The 16404-nt window shown below is 45.6% G+C and overlaps 1 protein-coding gene across 1 annotated transcript in view; it reads left to right on the forward strand.

Annotated features, from left to right (window-relative positions):
* The first annotated feature begins 1168 nt into the window (after positions 1-1168).
* LOC107119836 (piezo-type mechanosensitive ion channel component 2-like) overlaps positions 1169-16404 on the forward strand; it is a 109998-nt gene continuing 94762 nt past the window's right edge. Inside the window, exons 1-8 of the mRNA XM_015422450.1 lie at positions 1169-1173; positions 2443-2632; positions 4843-5047; positions 9135-9318; positions 11263-11425; positions 13766-13861; positions 14668-14785; positions 15946-16082. Coding sequence (XP_015277936.1) covers positions 1169-1173; positions 2443-2632; positions 4843-5047; positions 9135-9318; positions 11263-11425; positions 13766-13861; positions 14668-14785; positions 15946-16082 — 1098 coding nt within the window. The remainder of the gene's footprint in view (positions 1174-2442; positions 2633-4842; positions 5048-9134; positions 9319-11262; positions 11426-13765; positions 13862-14667; positions 14786-15945; positions 16083-16404) is intronic.

The following is a 16404-nucleotide window of genomic DNA, read 5'->3' on the forward strand; positions in this document are numbered from 1 at the left end:
CACAAACATATTTACAAATATATACAAGTGGGGGCAAAGAGGCACTCTTAAGAGGCCACACCATGAAAGAGATATTTACAAATATATTTATATTTACAAGTATATTTATATTCACAAACATATATACAAATATATACAAGTGGGGGCAAAGAGGCACTCTTACAGGGTGGCAGATGTGCTACCCCACACCATGTAAGAGAGAGAGAAGGAAGGGGGGGAGATCGTACACCTAGAGTCATCAAGCTCCAGATGGTGGCTGGATTACGACTGATCTTCAGGCAACAGAGATCAGTTCACCTGGACAAAATGGCCGCTTCGGACAGTGGGCTGTATGGCATTCTATCCCACAGAAGTCCATCCCCTCCCCAAACCCTGACCTCCTCAGGCTCCAACCCCCAAATTTCCAGGTATTTCCCAACCTGGAGCTGGCAACCCCACTACACCTCAAGGGCTTCAGGCAACTGACTATTCTATTTCTCTCTTTCTCTCTTTCTCTCTTTCTCTCTTTCTCTTTCTCTCTCTCTCTCTCTCTCTCTCTCTCTCTCTCTCTCTCTCTCTCTCTCTCCCACACACACACACACACACACACACACACACACACACGCACACACACACACACCTGTCCCCTCCTTTTAGCTTGGAGGTGCTCACCTTTCCCAAGCCCTGACGGGCAATGGGCCAGAGCCATTTCCAGACACCGAAGGCTCGCTGTGGAGATATCTACAATCGTAACAACACATTATGATTCCTTTTGTTCTGCAGAACAGCCCACCATTAGACAGTAATCAGAATCCAGGGGAATTTAACAGTAGATGGCTCCAGTCCTTTCAGGTTAATTAGAGTGTGGACAACACTCTAGTCCAAAATAGTCACACGGGAGTTCATTGATTTCAGTGAAATTTCTTTCTTTGTTGACGGCTTTTGGGCACATGAAGACTGTCGGTCCATCTTGCTCAGCACTACCTTACTTGGAGTGACAGTCCCTCCTAAGATACAGGAAGATGTGGCAGAATTCCTGGGGCTGGACACGGCCCCAAAGACTTTTTCCCGCCCAAATTTTCCACCTGCCCCACTACACCAAGGTTCCCAGTGAGAATTTAAAAAGGTTTGAGGGGAGAGAGTCTGGGCCTGGGTATAAACCCACCTAAGACTGGATTGATGAAGGACGATGAGGTACAGTGACAGGAATAACATGGTTTGCTTTTGAAAGTGAACAAGAATGAAATGTATTCAGGAAGACACATAATTGAGGTAAGTATAACAAAGTTTGAGTCCAGTGGCACCTAGTTTAATTCTGGGTATTAGCTTTGGTCTTAAAGGCGCTGCTGGATTCAAACTTTGTTCTGTTGCTTCAGACCAACATGGCTACCCACCTGAATCTGTCTTCTTTGAGGTAAATATTAACACTTAAAAGAGTTGTGAGGTGTTAGGATTCAAACCTTTCGTTCCTTAGGAAAAACATCTCCCCAGGCAGGTTTATAACATAAATATAGTGGGAACTTAGTTGCTACTTAAGACTCACACTAGACCCAGCAAACCCTGCCAGCATACTGGAACACCTCAGTTACCAAAACAAGGGAACAGAGTGGGCAGCCTATTGCTCTCCTGTTGCTTCAGCTGCAATGGAGTAGGCAGACCTGGAGCAGTCTGGCCATTTAACTTACAAGGAAATTTCCTGGTGGGCCACTGCCCTAGAGGGCTGCTTGTGACCAAGCCCTGGCTACTCTGACAGTGCCTCAGGGGTATGGCTGCCAAGCCCTTGGTGAAGAAAGGATATTTCCTGCCCCAAGTTCCTGCTGCCTACCCTCCCAAGGAGTGTTAGGGGATGAATTTTTTTAAAAAACAGTAGCATCGCCAGTATGACAATGTCACTTCTGGGGAAAATCTGGAAGTGATGGCTGGTAGCTCTGGGAACCATGGTCAGCTCTATGGTTTTACACAGAGTTTCTGGCAATTCCTAGAGCTACCTGCCATCACTTCCAGGGATTCCCGGAAGTGACATCATCAAGCTGCCAGTGCTACCCTCCCACCATGTCACCGTGCCTAACTCTCCCACCAGCTGCCATGCTCAGCCTGCCAACCCTACTCAGGAGTCATTTTACCCAGACCATTCATTGATGATCTATGTCAGCTCACCAGTTGTTTCCTCCTGCACTGTTGCTATTTTGTGGGATGAAGCAAAAAGTGAGCCAGTGTCTGTTGTCGGTGCCACTAAGTTCAATGGCCCCTGAAGTGCTGACTCACATTACCACAGAGGTTGCACCACTAGGCTTGTTCCAGGACCGTTTTCACTTCCCAGTCCACTCCTAAAGCAGACACTTGTGTTGCTATAGCTACAGCAGCATCCAGTACAGGGCACATAGGACAAGACCAGAGGCCTGTGCTCTAGTTGACTGTAAAATCTTAAGCCCTCAAGATGCTAACATGTCTTCTCTTCTGTAGATTTAGCGGTCTCGGTGTCGGAAACATCATACGACTTTTGGCTCCTGACATTGGAATATTCCTTACCGGCCTCATAGTCACATGGCTTTGTAAAAGGATGGTGAGGCTCCACAATCAGAAAGCCCAGCTTCATTCTGGAATCCAAAATCTGTCTGTCTGTGATGATGAAAAGGAGGAGGAAGAGGAAACGGTAGTGATGTAGACATGTAATTGGTTTCTTTGCCGCAAGTGATGGCTTTCTAACGCTTGATTTTGCACGAGAATCGGAAAGGGGAAAGAATGTGTGCTTTCCTTTGCCTATTACAACTAGACATGCAGTGGGAATGCTTGTTACCTGTTGTGAGCCACAATGGGAAAGCATGTGCAGTATGGCGTTGGGGGTCTGGGATTCTCCTGGAGTTACAGCTGATCTCCAGACTACACAGATCATTTCCCCTAGAGAAAATGGCTCCTTGGGAGGGTGGACTCTTTGGCATTATACCCCATTGAAGACCCTCCACTCCCTAAACTCCTCCCTTCTCAGGTTTCATCAACACCAAAATCTCCACGAATTTTCCAACCCAGACCTGTCAGCCCAAAGGTGCAAATACTTACTTGTGAATTAGTAGCATTGGCCTCTCGGCTCTTATACTGGTTTAGTTATCATGGCTTCCTTCAAAGTATTTTGAGGACTGTTTGGTTAAGGGATTGATAATTCTGTTAGTAAGGAGTTTGTAAGCCGCTCTGAGACTCCGAGTGAAGGGTGGGGTATAAATCCAGTCTTCTTCTTCTTCTTCTTCTTCTCCTTCTTGGGCCTGTTGGGCTCTACCTGTGAGCCATTTCCCCCCCAAGATTAAAACAAAACACCTTTAGTAGAAAACATGGAAGCCACATGCAGGGCATGGGAAAGAAACACACATTTATTGTGCACATAGGGTTGCCAGCCTCCAGGTGGGGCCTGGAGATCTCCCGCTTTCACAACTGATCTGCGGCTGACAGATATGAGCTCCCCTGGAGAAAATGGCTGCTTTGAATGGTGGACTTTATGGCATTGTACCTTCCTGAGGCCTCTCCCCTCCCCAAACCCCTCCTCTCCTGGATCCACCCCCAAAGACTCCAGGTATTTTCCCGCGCAGACCTGGGAACCCCGTGTGCATCATCAATAGCAGTGATGGGCTAAATCCCTCAGAGCTGTTTGGCTAATGGAGGTGCCATGCCCCAACACGAGAGGTTCTTCTCTTAATGGAAGAGCCTCGTGCATCAAGGGAAAGGTACCCTGAGCTGGAGGAGAGACACCGCCATTAGCAGAACAGATCTACCCAGCAGTAATGTGGAAACGATTAACCCCATTGGCCCATTGCAATATTCCTCTTCAGCAATACATCTGAAATCCCTCACCATAATATAATACTTACTGCATTGTGTTGCAAACCACATATTATCCATACCTTCTGTCAAAATGCAAGCAGACTGTCCGCAGCATGGATATTTGTTTTGGAATCCATGGAGCTTGATTTTATGCATGTTTAGGCGTAGGCGCCAAGTATAATTTCTCTGGGCCTGCTACAGATTTGCAACTTGGGGCACCCCAGTCCTGTTCACTACACAGAGGCAGGCCATGGCAAACTACCTCTGTTCATCTCCTGCCTCGACAACCCGACAGGGCTGCCGTAAGTCAGCTGTGACTTGATGGCTTTCCATCAGTGATTGTGAACAGGCCTGCTGTCTCAAAGACAATAAATGGCACTGACCAGAACAAAACCAGGCTCACCCGATCTCGTCAAGATCTTGGGTGCTAAGCAGGGTTGGCCCTGGTCAGTATTGGGATGGGAGACCACCAAGGAATTCCAGGGTTGCTACGCAGAGGCAGACAATTGCAAACCACCTTTGAACATCTCTTGCATTGGAAACTCTACGGGGGTCGCAATAAGTGGGCTAGAAATTGAAGGCAAAACAACAACAAAAAACCCTTTGAGAGCTCAGAAGAAATACCCTTGGTGGTCTTGATAGACCAGCATTCAAAATATAGCCATAGGCTCTGAACCAGAAGCACTCATCCATGCTTAGCGTGACTGATTCCACAACATTCCTTCCTTAGAAGAAGTCAGACTTCACTGTAAATGTACAATAACGAAAAAATGTTTTCCTTCTTTTTTGGCTCTTACTTTAAACAGGACAAGATCACTGGAACAAATTTTCACACGCTAGCCTGTCCACGGATTTTATTTAGGATATTGATAAAATGACCCAATGCGTTGTGACCAATTTCCCCCCAATAAGGTCTTTGTTGTGAATACCCTATTTGGGAAACTGCATGTTTCCCTTAATGCAAGCGGAACAGAATCCAATGTGCCGTCAGCTTGGCTTGGCTCTTCATCATCATGAGGTCTGACCCTTGTGTAATTGGTTCCATGTTCACAGGAATCTGAAGCAGAAACCGAAGATACAGATGATGAAGGGACGGACAATTTACTGGAGAAGGAGCATCGGGGAAGAGATCCTGATGCTGGCCAATCAGGATTATTCCAGAAAATCACACTTTTCCTAGTAGGCTTGAAGATCCTCTTTGGAGGGGTGCGAGATACTGCTAGCAAGGTGGTGGTCACGGTTCTATTAGGCTTAGCAGGTAAAAAAAAAGGTCTTCCAGGACTGGTTCACACATGTATATTTGTGACTTGAGGACTAAAGGGTTAGTTTGCCTGTGTGAATGAGTCATATAGCACTAACATCACAGAACTTTCATTATCTTCTCAAATGGCTTGTTTTTATGTGAAATCAGTTCACATGCAGCTGCTGGGTTGCTGGGTGGCCTTGGGCAAGCGACGGTTCTCTCAGAGCTGTTCTTCCAAGAGCAGTTCTCTCAGAGCTCTCTCAGCCCCACCTACCTCACAGGGTGTCTCTTTTGTGGGGAGGGGAGGGGAAGGGAAAGGGGACTGTAAGTAGCTCTGAAACTCCAAGTAAAGGGCTGGGTAATAAATCCAACCCTCCTCCTCCTCCTCCTCCTCCAGTTGCCAGGGCCATTGGGCTGTTCCACATGTACACGCATATACATTATCTATTCATTATCAAGTTTTTATCCTATTTTTTTCTTCAAGGAGCTCAGGGTGTCATCCACGGTTGTACCCTTTTTTATTTTTTATGTTCACAGCTCCTTTGTGAAGGAGAATGTGCTGAGAGTGAATGATTAGCTCAGGGGTCCCCAGTGTGATGCCTTTGGGTATCAGAGTGCCCACAGAGTGTTTTTAGAAAATGGACCGGGCCAAGGGGCTGTTGCCCAGCAAGGCTTCTGATTGGCCATTGGAGATATGATTGGCTTTGCAGATTTTTAAAAAATGTTGCTTTGGCACCCAGCTTCCACCACAGCACAAGGATTTTCACTGTGTGACTAAAGGTAAACTGTGGCAGCCATTTTATGGCTGGCTCTGCCTCGTGAAGCAGCTATATTGTGGCAGCCATTTTGTGTCTACACCCACCATGCTGTGTTAGAACTCCAAAAGTGCTCGCATGCTCAAAAAGGTTGGGGACCCCTGAACTAGCCCAAGGCCAGCCAGTTGAATTTCATGGCAAACTGGGATTTGAACTCTGTCACATGAAATTGCCTTTGAGTCAGATAGAGTTGCCGGGCTGGGATGGAAAATACCTAGATAATTTGGAGGTGGAGCCAGGAGAGGGCGGGGTTAGGGGAGGGGAGGGGCCTCAGCATAGTACAATGCCATAGAGTCCACCCTTCAAAGCAGCCATTTTCTCCAGGGGACCTGATCTCTGTCAGCTGGAGATCCATTGTAAAAGTGGGAGATCTCCAGGCCCCACCTGGAGTCTGGCAACCCTAGAGTCAGCAACAAACAGCACAGCTCACAGTAGGAAATAGCAAAGAAAAACAGAAAACAACTGTGAGCTGAATATACCGTCAAAAATGTATACAAAAGGAGACTTCAATGAAGTGAAATGCATATATAGTCATATAATCCCTCATAGGAAAATACAGAAACCAGCAAGATCCATGATAGGAAAATACAGACTCCAAAGTAAATACCCAACACTTTTCCTAGGTAGTTTTCAGTGTTTCAGACTACTGGTCCTTCCTCAGGAACAAAGAACATTGGGAGTCTCATTCCATTTCCATGCCTCCATGTTTTGGTCCTGTTACATAGAAGCAGCCTTTACAGGTGCTGACTAGAGTTTAGGAGACCTTACCCAATGTTGTAAGAAACAGAATAGTATTATCCTATAAGGAAATGGAATGAGACTTTGGACTCTGTATTTTCCTATCATGGATCTTGTTGGCTTCTGTATTTTCCTATGAGGGATTATATGACCATATATGCATTTTACTTCATTGGTCTCCTTTTGTATACATTTTTTGTGGAATATTCAGCTCACAGTTGTTTTCTGTGTTTTTTTTTGCTAACCCTAGAGTCAGACCATTGGCCTGTCAGGTTTGGTATTGTTTATCCTGACTGGCAGTGACTCTCCAGGCTGCTAGGTAGAGGTCTCTCTCGTCATCTGCTTCTAACTAGATCAGGGGGCCCCAGTGTTTATGAATCTGTGCACACCTTTGGGAATTCTAACAAAGCGTGGTGGGTGCAGTAACAAAATGGTTGCCACAAAATGGCTGCCACAGGAGGTGGAACCAGCCACAAAATGATAGCTTACCTTCAGTCACACAGTGAAGATCCTTGTGCTGTGGTGGCAGCTGCTGCCAAAGCAACATCTGAATAACATCCAGATCTGAATAACATCCAGATCGCAAGATCTCATAGTCCCGCTGTACACTGCATTGGTCAGGCAACACCTGGAGTATTGTGTGTAGTTCTGCAGGCCTCTCTTCAAAAAGGATGTGGGCAGAATGGAGCAGGTGCAGAGGAGAGCGACAACGATGATTGGGGGCCTGGAGACCAAGCCCTATGGGGAAAAACTGAGGGTCTTGAGAATATTCAGTCTGGAGAAGAGGAGGTGGAGGGGGGACATGATGGCTCTCTTGAAGTATTTGAAGGGCTGTCACTTAGAGGAGGGCAGGGAGCTGTTCCTGCTGGCAGCAGAGGAGAGGACTCACAATAATGGCTTTAAATTAAGGGTGGGAAGGTACTGGCTGGATCTTAGGAAAAACTTTATTACAGTAAGAGTTATGCAACAGTGGAATCAGCTGCCAAGGGAGGTGGTGAGCTCCCCCTCCCTGGCAGTCTTTAAGCAGCGGCTGAACAAACACTTGTCAGGGATACTCTCTAGGCTGATCCTCCATTGAGCAGGGGGTTGGACTAGATGGCCTGTAGGACCCTTCCAACTCTGTGATTCTATGGCTGATTCTGCATTGGCTTTTCCCTCCGTTGTTTTATGAAACCCAGGTTGGAACAGAAATTCCCCTCTGCATTGCATGCTGCTTTCACTTCCTTTGATCACTGGATTTTATGGTAGCCTCCACACTCCATGCCACTTTCGCTTTCTTTGAACATCGGGTTTTATTGTACCTTACGGCCATTTTATGGCTTTTCAGGGGTGACTTTGCAGTCAGTACGGCATTGCCCCGAGGTATTCGAATGTGGTTTTGAGTGGCATTTTTTCCTCCCCGTTGAGAAAATGTGGAGTGAATGCTAGATGCAGAATCGCTCTGAGATTCTGTGATTTTAAAAAATCTGCACAGCCAATCAAATCTCCAACAATGAGAAGACTTGCTGGACAAAAGCCCTACCTGTCCCTGTACTCTTCCTAAAAACTCTTGGTGGGCACCAGAAAAGGTCTCAGCAGGTGCCTTGGCACCCACGGGCTCCATGTTGGGGAGTCAAGAACTAGAGATGTTGTGAATTAGACTGTGGACCTTCTGCATGCAAAGACATCCCATTTCTAGGTCAAACTTCCCTTCCACCTCTACCACCTTGGTTTTCTTGGGATTAAGTTTTTACTTGTTAGCCCTCATACATCCCAAAACTGCTTCCAGGCACCTGTTCACATTTTCCACAGCTTCCCTGGGATCTACTGGATATACAAGATAGAGCTGAGCATCGTCCGAATGTTGGTGGCCAATCCAGCTGTTGCCTGGCATGATAGTTTTCTGTCCACAAGCAATCTTGCTATCTTTTATGGAGAGGAGCATTCAGACAGAGAACTGCTCACCTGCAGTCTGAAGTGTAATGGCCCAGAGTCAGTTACTGTTGGACTATGCTAATTGCCAGGGCTTTTTTTGTAGAAAAAGTCCAGCAGGAACTCATTAGCACAATAGGCCACACCCAGCAGCAGAAACCTATTAGCATATTAGGCCCCACCCCTGATTGCACTACTCATTAGCATATTAGGCCACACCCCCGTGTTACCAGAAGTGTGGTCATCCAGCCACACCCACCTTTTGCTTCTTATTCTGTTTATCTTGTTTGTTGTCAAAACCCAGGTTTTTTTTGTAGCAGGAACTCCTTTGCATGTTAGGCCACACACCCCTAATGTAGCCAATCCTAATCAGTTTCTACTGCTGGGTGTGGCCTGTTATGCTAATGAGTTCCTGCTGGGTGTGGCCAACTTGGGAGCCAGCCGGAACTCCGTTCCTGCCCCAAAATAGCCCTTCTAATTGCATTAACTGGGGTTGATTTCCAAAAGCAAAATTAGAATTGTAGCCAGCATATAAACGCCAGGGTTTGACAACTATGCTTGGCCTGACCTCTGTACTTCTTGTTTTGACTTGTTTTTGTTTTGCTCAGGCATAATCCTCCCTTCTGTGACGTCTGCAGTTTATTTCTTCCTCTTCATGGGCTTGTGCTCCTGGTGGTCTTGCCATCGTCCAATCAGCCCCATCGTCTTCAATAGCTTGTGCGTGATGGTCGCAATATTCAACGCGGGTCATTTAACTGTCCTGTATCTGTACCAGCTGCCAACCATTCAGGGCCTCGTTCCTGCTGCAGATCTCTATGCCAGGTAAAAAGCTCTTGTTTGCATGCTGGAAAACCTGCCGCCTAAATAGAATCTGGTTAGTAGGGTTTGTTTCTAGGTGAAAAAAACAGAAATAGCATTTGAATTATGGAGAAAGGTTTGAAAAGAACATCGATTCACCGAGACAAAATACTTTATGATGTTCAGCCGTGTTGGTCTGAAGCAGTAGAACAAATTTAGAGTCCAGTGGGGCACCTTTAAGACGAACAAAGTTTTATTCAAGGAAAAGTTCAAACTTATAGACAGGGGCTGAACAGCAAATTAACATGTGACATGATGAACACGTGCAGAGACAAGCCCTGCCGGACAAGCTAAGGTTATAAGGTCAACAGCTGTAAAGTAATAAATATGTCAGAATAGCAGATAAATGTGTAAAGGTATCTTTTCTAATTCTAATTTATTTAATACATTCTAATTTATGATGTGAAATAGTCTGGCACAAGCTAGGGGCCTGGGAAGAATCATTGGGTGAATGGTAGGACTGGTTCCAGGTTTTGTGGGGCCCCGGGCACGGAATATCCAGGGGCCCTCCTTTTTTCCTCTGTCTACCACCAGGACATCCATTCATGCCTTCCTTCCACACAGCCATAGCTCTACATGCCTATGTTTCCTTCCTTCCTCTGCCCACTTGTGAGCTTTTCTGCTGACCATATTCCCTAATAGTGCTGGGTGATATGTGCTGATCACATATCTGCAGACCACAGTGCCTGCTGGAAGTCCCTGGCAGCTTGTGGTTAGGGGGCTCTGCAGTTGTGAGCCCTGCCAGAAACCCTGGGCCCAGGCAGCTGCCCCACCTCACCATATGCTGATACCAGCCCTGGTAGGTGGTATAAACAGTTGGGAAATCCGCTTCAAGCTTCAAGAGGGGACTGGATAAACGTATGGAGCAGAAGTCCATGTGAGTGACTATTAGCCACAAGATATAGATGGAACACTATGTCTGGGGCAGTGATGCTCCGTATTCTTGGTGCTTGGGAGGCAACAGTGGGACGGCTTCTGGAGTTCTGGCCCTGCTGGTACCTGGTTTTTGGCCACTGTGTGACACAGATTGTGAGAACAACCACCATTTCCAGTGAACAGTATTTACTCAAATGCAAGAATAGTTTTTTCACATGTATGCCATCAAAGAAAGGGAGGGTTGCCTTACATTTGCATACATGGTATAGTATTACCCAATAATAATTTCTTTTGTTATAAATTTTTATTAGGTTTAACATATTATAGGACATTTAAGTATAGGGGTAGGAAGGGAACAGGGTATGGGATAAGACATAAAGGAGAACTCCATCAGATTTGTATAACAGCGGTTACAAGTTTTCAGTCTTAATTCTTTGTTTCCCGTTCTGTTTCTTTGTAGAATTACTAAAGTTAATATCATTTAGTCAAATCGATAAAGTCTTCTGTTTTGTTTCCTAACAAGAGTCAAATTCTATATAGTTCAAGTTGCAGTCTCTCCAGATTTATATTATATATATTCATTGTTCTTGGTCTTCGAAGCTTCTTTCCACCCAGTCACAAAATAGTGTCCAGTTATTTCCCCAATAAATCATCTTCTTCGTCTTCCTCTTCTTCCTCTTCTTCTTCTTCCTCTTCCTCTTCCTCTTCTTCCTCTTCTTCCTCTTCCTCCTCTTCCTCTTCTTCCTCCTCCTCCTCCTCTTCCTCTTCTTCCTCTTCTTCTTCTCAGAATCATCTTCCTTTTGAGCCAGTACAGTACCTCATGGGTACAAATGTATATCACTTACAAATGTATATTCCTTCTGTGGTGTTCTGTTAGCACTTGCTCATTCGTACCTTCAAGTCATCTCTTGCACTTGCAGCAGTGAAATGATGATCATATGTATCTGAAAGTGTTTGTGGTGGTTTCCTCCTCCTGTTATCCTCTAAGAAAGTTAAGCGGAGCAACTCTTTCTCCATTTTGTTCTTCTCCAGGCTGCTGGGCGTTGTCCCGCTTATTAAGGCTGACATCACTGTACCCTGGAAGCTTCAAGTTCACCCTCAACTAAGCTGGCCGGCGGCTTTGAATCCTCTAGTGCTTCTCGTACTGTACTATACACTGGTCATGATGCTCCAGCAGTGGGCGCTGCCTGCAAAGGTAAGGGATGCATTAAAGAGCAAACCACACAAGTTAAGCTCTTGAGGCTTTGCCTTTACTGTGATGTAAACTCCAGGTTAACAGAATGGATTCTGGGCAATATGCAGCCCTTTCAATTTGTCATTTTTCATCTGTCTAATTAGCAACAGTAGATGAGCATAATATATAGTATATTTGAGTAGTGTAGTTTTTGGCCACAGGATTGGAAGAGGTCAGTATACATTCCAATCCCAAAGAAGGGCAATGCCAAGGAATGTTCAAACTATCGCACAACTGCACTCATATCACACGCTAGCAAGGTCTTGCTCAAGATCTTACAAGCTAGGCTTCAGCAGTACGTGGATTGAGAACTGCCAGAAGTACAAGCTGGGTTTCGAAGAGGTAGAGGAACTAGAGATCAAATTGCCAACATTTGTTGGATTATGGAGAAAGCACCAGAAAAACACCTACTTCTGCTTCATTGACTATGCTAAAGCCTTTGACTGTGTGGATCAGACATCAACATCCCCACCTGCAGAACTTATAGATAAGCATTACAGCAGCAAAGAAGCACAGAAGGAATGCATTGGCAATTAGAATACAACCAACCTCCCCACCCCCATGGCAGCATAGCTGACACTTGGACTGCAAGAAGATCAAATCAGTCAATCCTAAAAGAAATCAACCCTGACTGTTCCCTGGAAGGCCAGATAATGGAACTGAAGCTCAAATACTTTGGCCACCCAATGAGAAGGGAGCACTCACTGGAGAAGACCCTGATGCTGGGAAAGATTGAAGGTCAAAGAAGACGGGGACGGCAAAGGATGAGATGGTTAGACAGTGTCATCGATGCAACGAACATGAAACTGAGCCAACTTCAGAGGACGGCGGAAGACAGGAAAGCCCGGCGTGATCTGGTCCATGGGGTTGCGAAGAGTTGGACTCGACTGTGCAACTGAACAACAACAACACATATGTAACTTTTCATTTGTGTTCTGGGTTGGGTTTCCATGTCTCCCCTGGCCACTAGTGGGGGGTAGGGGGGTAGGGTTGCCAGATCCAGGTTGGGAAGCTCCTGGAGATTTTAGGGTGGAGACTGGAGAGAACAGGGACCTCAGTGTCTCCTTAAAGTAAATAAAATTAAATAAATAAAATCCTGTGTAGCTGAACAGGTATTACTGTATGTATTCTTCTCTCTTTCAAATTTTAAAAACAGGGTTGATTTTTAAGAAATCACAGTTCCGTTTGTGTAGGATGGTCTGTGTGACGGTAGTTTAAAGTTGAAAGTAGCAGACAGTAGCAGAGTACTTGTGGAAGAGTATTTACAGTTTATTTTACAGAGCTATATACATACATGCAGCTTTGTAGCAGTTCACAAGACTGACTGGCAAAGTGCTTTGGCCCTTGGACAGGCTGGGGAAGGCATGGGGAGGCATTTGAATGCCTCCCTGATCCTTCCAAGGGCCCCCCGGCCCGCCCACTTCGGAGTCGTCAGGGGGTCACTCTCCAGGCCTTCCCTCTGTAGCCACGCATGCAGAGGTTTTGGCTGTAGAGGTCTGGCCAGCTCTGAAGCCAGCCGGAACTCTGTTCCTGTGCGTTCCTGCCCAAAAATAGCCCTGATTGTACGTATTCTTCTCTCTTTCAAATGTTAAAAACAGGGTTGATTTTTAAGAAATCACAGTTCCGCTTGTGTAGGATGGTCTGTGAACTTTTTTGTCACTTACTGCCCTTTGTCTCTTTAACTTATAGGTCTCTTTCTCTCTCCCCTCCCTTGCTTCCCTTTCCTCTCTTCTTTAATACATCTGACTGCCAGCGAGACAGGTGCTACTGGGGTTCTTTATTGCAGCTGTGTTGAAACCTGGTTCTGCTGCAAAGTGGGTGATGCAACTCAGTTTCAGGAGCAAAAGTTGTGAGTGGGTGATGGAGAAACCCCTCTCCTCTCTGTAGTGTACTTTTCTGCTGACCTCTCCCAAAACACTTTTCTTTCCAAATGTCTCCCTTCTGGGTTCAGAGCCCCAGTTTAGGCACTAGGCTTCAAGCAGACAGGTGTGGACAGCGGCAGAGCAGTGCAGTTCTCGCTTGGATGCCCATTTTGCTCTCAAACTGGTGTCTTCCTCGCCACTTTCTAAACCATTGCAGCAAATCCAAGTTTAAACACAAGAATCTACAGCCACCATGTCTAATTTGGTCTGTTGCATCAAACAACGCGGGCTTTCTAGACCACGAACACTTATGCGGGAATAAAGGTGTTACTAGTTTTCAAGAATCCTGTTTGCTTTCTGTCCAGTGTGCAGCAGATGCATGGGATATTGTTTTCATGGGTCTTTTCTCTTCCCCTCTTAAAATAAACATATTGTTTAGGGAAGTAAGGGAGAGGCTACACGGCTGCAGTCTGAAGAGTACATTGAGGTGAAGGCGGATGCTGAGTTCTGGGTGACCACGCACAAAAGCATCAAGGTAAACTTGACTTCATCTTGGGCCTGCCTGTGTGGCAGGAAGTCACCCATGCGGTCCTACACAGAACAACATTGACTTCAGTTAGGTTTGCCAGCCCCAGCTTGGGAGAGGCCTGGGGAGGATGGAATTTGGAGAGGGGAAAGAGCTCCGCAGTTAAGTGCTGCCATGGACTCTGCCCTCTGAAGGTGCCGTTTTCTCCAGGAGGGATTTTATTTGTCATTTGGAGAACAGCTGTAATTCTAGAACTCCAGGCCCCGCATGGAGGTTGCCAACCCCAAATTCAGTCGACTTAGAAGGAGAAAAGAGCAAGAGTCCAGGAGCACCTTAATGACTAACAAAATTTGTGGCAGGGTAGGAACTTTCATGAGTCACTGCTCACTTCTTCGCTGCTCATGAAAGCTCCAACCCTGCCGCAGACTTTGACCTAAGGGACTGCTGAACTACAATCACGATCATGCATCAGTTTAAAGGTACAGTACTTCTTTTTCTACATTAGTACAGACTGGTTACTACCGTGTTTCCCCGAAAATAAGACACTGTCTTATACTTATTTTTTCTCAAGAAGACACACCAAGGCTTATACCACAAATGCATAGAAATCCTGCTAGGGCTTATTTTTGGGGTAGTTACTATATATTTTTCTATATACTCTGCTGGAGCAGTACAGTCTTTAAGGTGCTATTGGAGTCTTCCTCATTTCTGCTGCTACGGACAGACTAACGTGGCTACCCACCTGGACCTAGCAGGGTGTAACTCTGCTTAATATTGCACTTGAAAGCAGTCTCCATTCTTCTTTTAACCTCCAGGCGCCTTACATTCCAAGTGGAAGCTCTCAAGACATCCCCCTCTTGCAGTGTCGGAGCAGGAGCAGCAGTTGTAATCTGTACGCCTACACCAATACTGGGCACTGCAGTTCCATGTCAGGTATCTTTTGTTGTGTGGTTCAGGTGGAAGGGCTGAGTCTGAGGTGTGAGCAGTTTCCATCGCCAAGCATTGCAACTTGCCAGGGGGAAAGCTGTTGCAAGGATCATCTGAATTTTTCAAAGCTGTGGAAGTTACATGAACCAAGAATTTCAAGGCTCAGCTACCTGTTACCTGGGCTTTCTGCAACAGAGTTCATGAAACTTTAAACCACAATATATTTGTCAGTCTATGTGGTGCACCAGGTCTTTTTGTTGTTTCATGCCAAGGTAAGACATTCTGGGTGTTGGCAAACTGTAGATATGCAGTAAAAGGGAGCACAAGTTGTTAAAAGAATTAAGTCACTTTATTAAGAAGAGAACAAACTTTGTAAGAAAGAAGAGAGAGAAAGAGAAGTCTAACTGGCTAGGATGGAGCCCTAGAACCAAATTGAGGTAATCAGGAGAACCAAATTGAGCTAATCAGGAGACAGGAAGGAGAATATTTGAAAATAGTAGGAGATTCCTAATCCTACTATGCTATCTAGTTGTCCCCTCTGCTGCCCCCTGCAGGAAGTTCTTATCATCTTCTTTATCTATGCACAATAGACTTTGCATATTCCAACACTAGGCCTCACTTGGAGAAGTAGGTGAGCATTAGGGATAGGAGGAGGTGGAGACAGATAAGTGACCTGTTTAGAGGAACATCTAGATTTGAGTCCAGTAGCACCTTAGAGACAACAAGGCTTTCAGGGTATGTGCTTTTGAGAGTCAAAGTTCCCTTTATCAGATACGTGATGAAGGGAGCTTTGACTCTTGAAAATTCATACCGCGAAAATCTTGTTGATGTCTAAGGTGCTACTGGACTCAAATCTAGATGTTCTGCTACAGACCATCACGGCTACCCTCTGAAACTACTTAGCAAGAGGTAGTAATTCTCCCCTCTCCCCGCCATTTCTATCTGCTATCATATTTCCCTTTCCTTCTCTCTTTGTTGTACCTTTAAATATGTCTGTTCTAGTATTCAGAGGACTTCCCTATCTGTTTTGCAGATTCATTCATAAAAATAAAATGCTGTGCGACTTGGCTTGCAAAATCTAGAAAACATTGTTTTATTCAGTATCTGCCTGAGTTAATCAACCTTTCTGTTGAGATCTTTGTCTCAAAATTTTTCGTTCCCTGTAGAGGTTTCAGGAGCCCCTGACAATATGACAGAAATTGATGATGAACTTTGCATTGAAGACAACCAGCTCAGCACTTGGTCAGCACTGGCACATTTCCTGATGAGTCAGAGCTACATTACTGCTTTGATTGCCATGATGGTAAGAGACCGCTAATGTTCACGCAGACCACCACCTGGCTTTAGGGTTGCCAGCAGTGTCTCGGCAAATGCTGGGAGATTTTGAGGGTGGTGCCTGGGGATGGTGTTTTGGTAGGTTGTGACGTCACTTCTGAGTGACACTCTAGGAATTCCCTCTAATCTCTATGGTAAGGACAATAAAGGCATGGGGAAATTCCTGGAGAGTTCCTATGGCGGCCATTTTTTTCTTGCTCTCCTCAGTTTTTCTAGGGTGAGGAATTGGCAGGTTTACCTGTCCTTAGTGCTGTTCTGGCTAGGGACGCAGGACATGCCTGGCATGGACT

Source organism: Gekko japonicus, unplaced genomic scaffold (genome assembly GCF_001447785.1).
Source record: "Gekko japonicus isolate JY-2015 unplaced genomic scaffold, Gekko_japonicus_V1.1 scaffold1190, whole genome shotgun sequence".
Lineage (NCBI taxonomy): Eukaryota > Metazoa > Chordata > Lepidosauria > Squamata > Gekkonidae > Gekko > Gekko japonicus.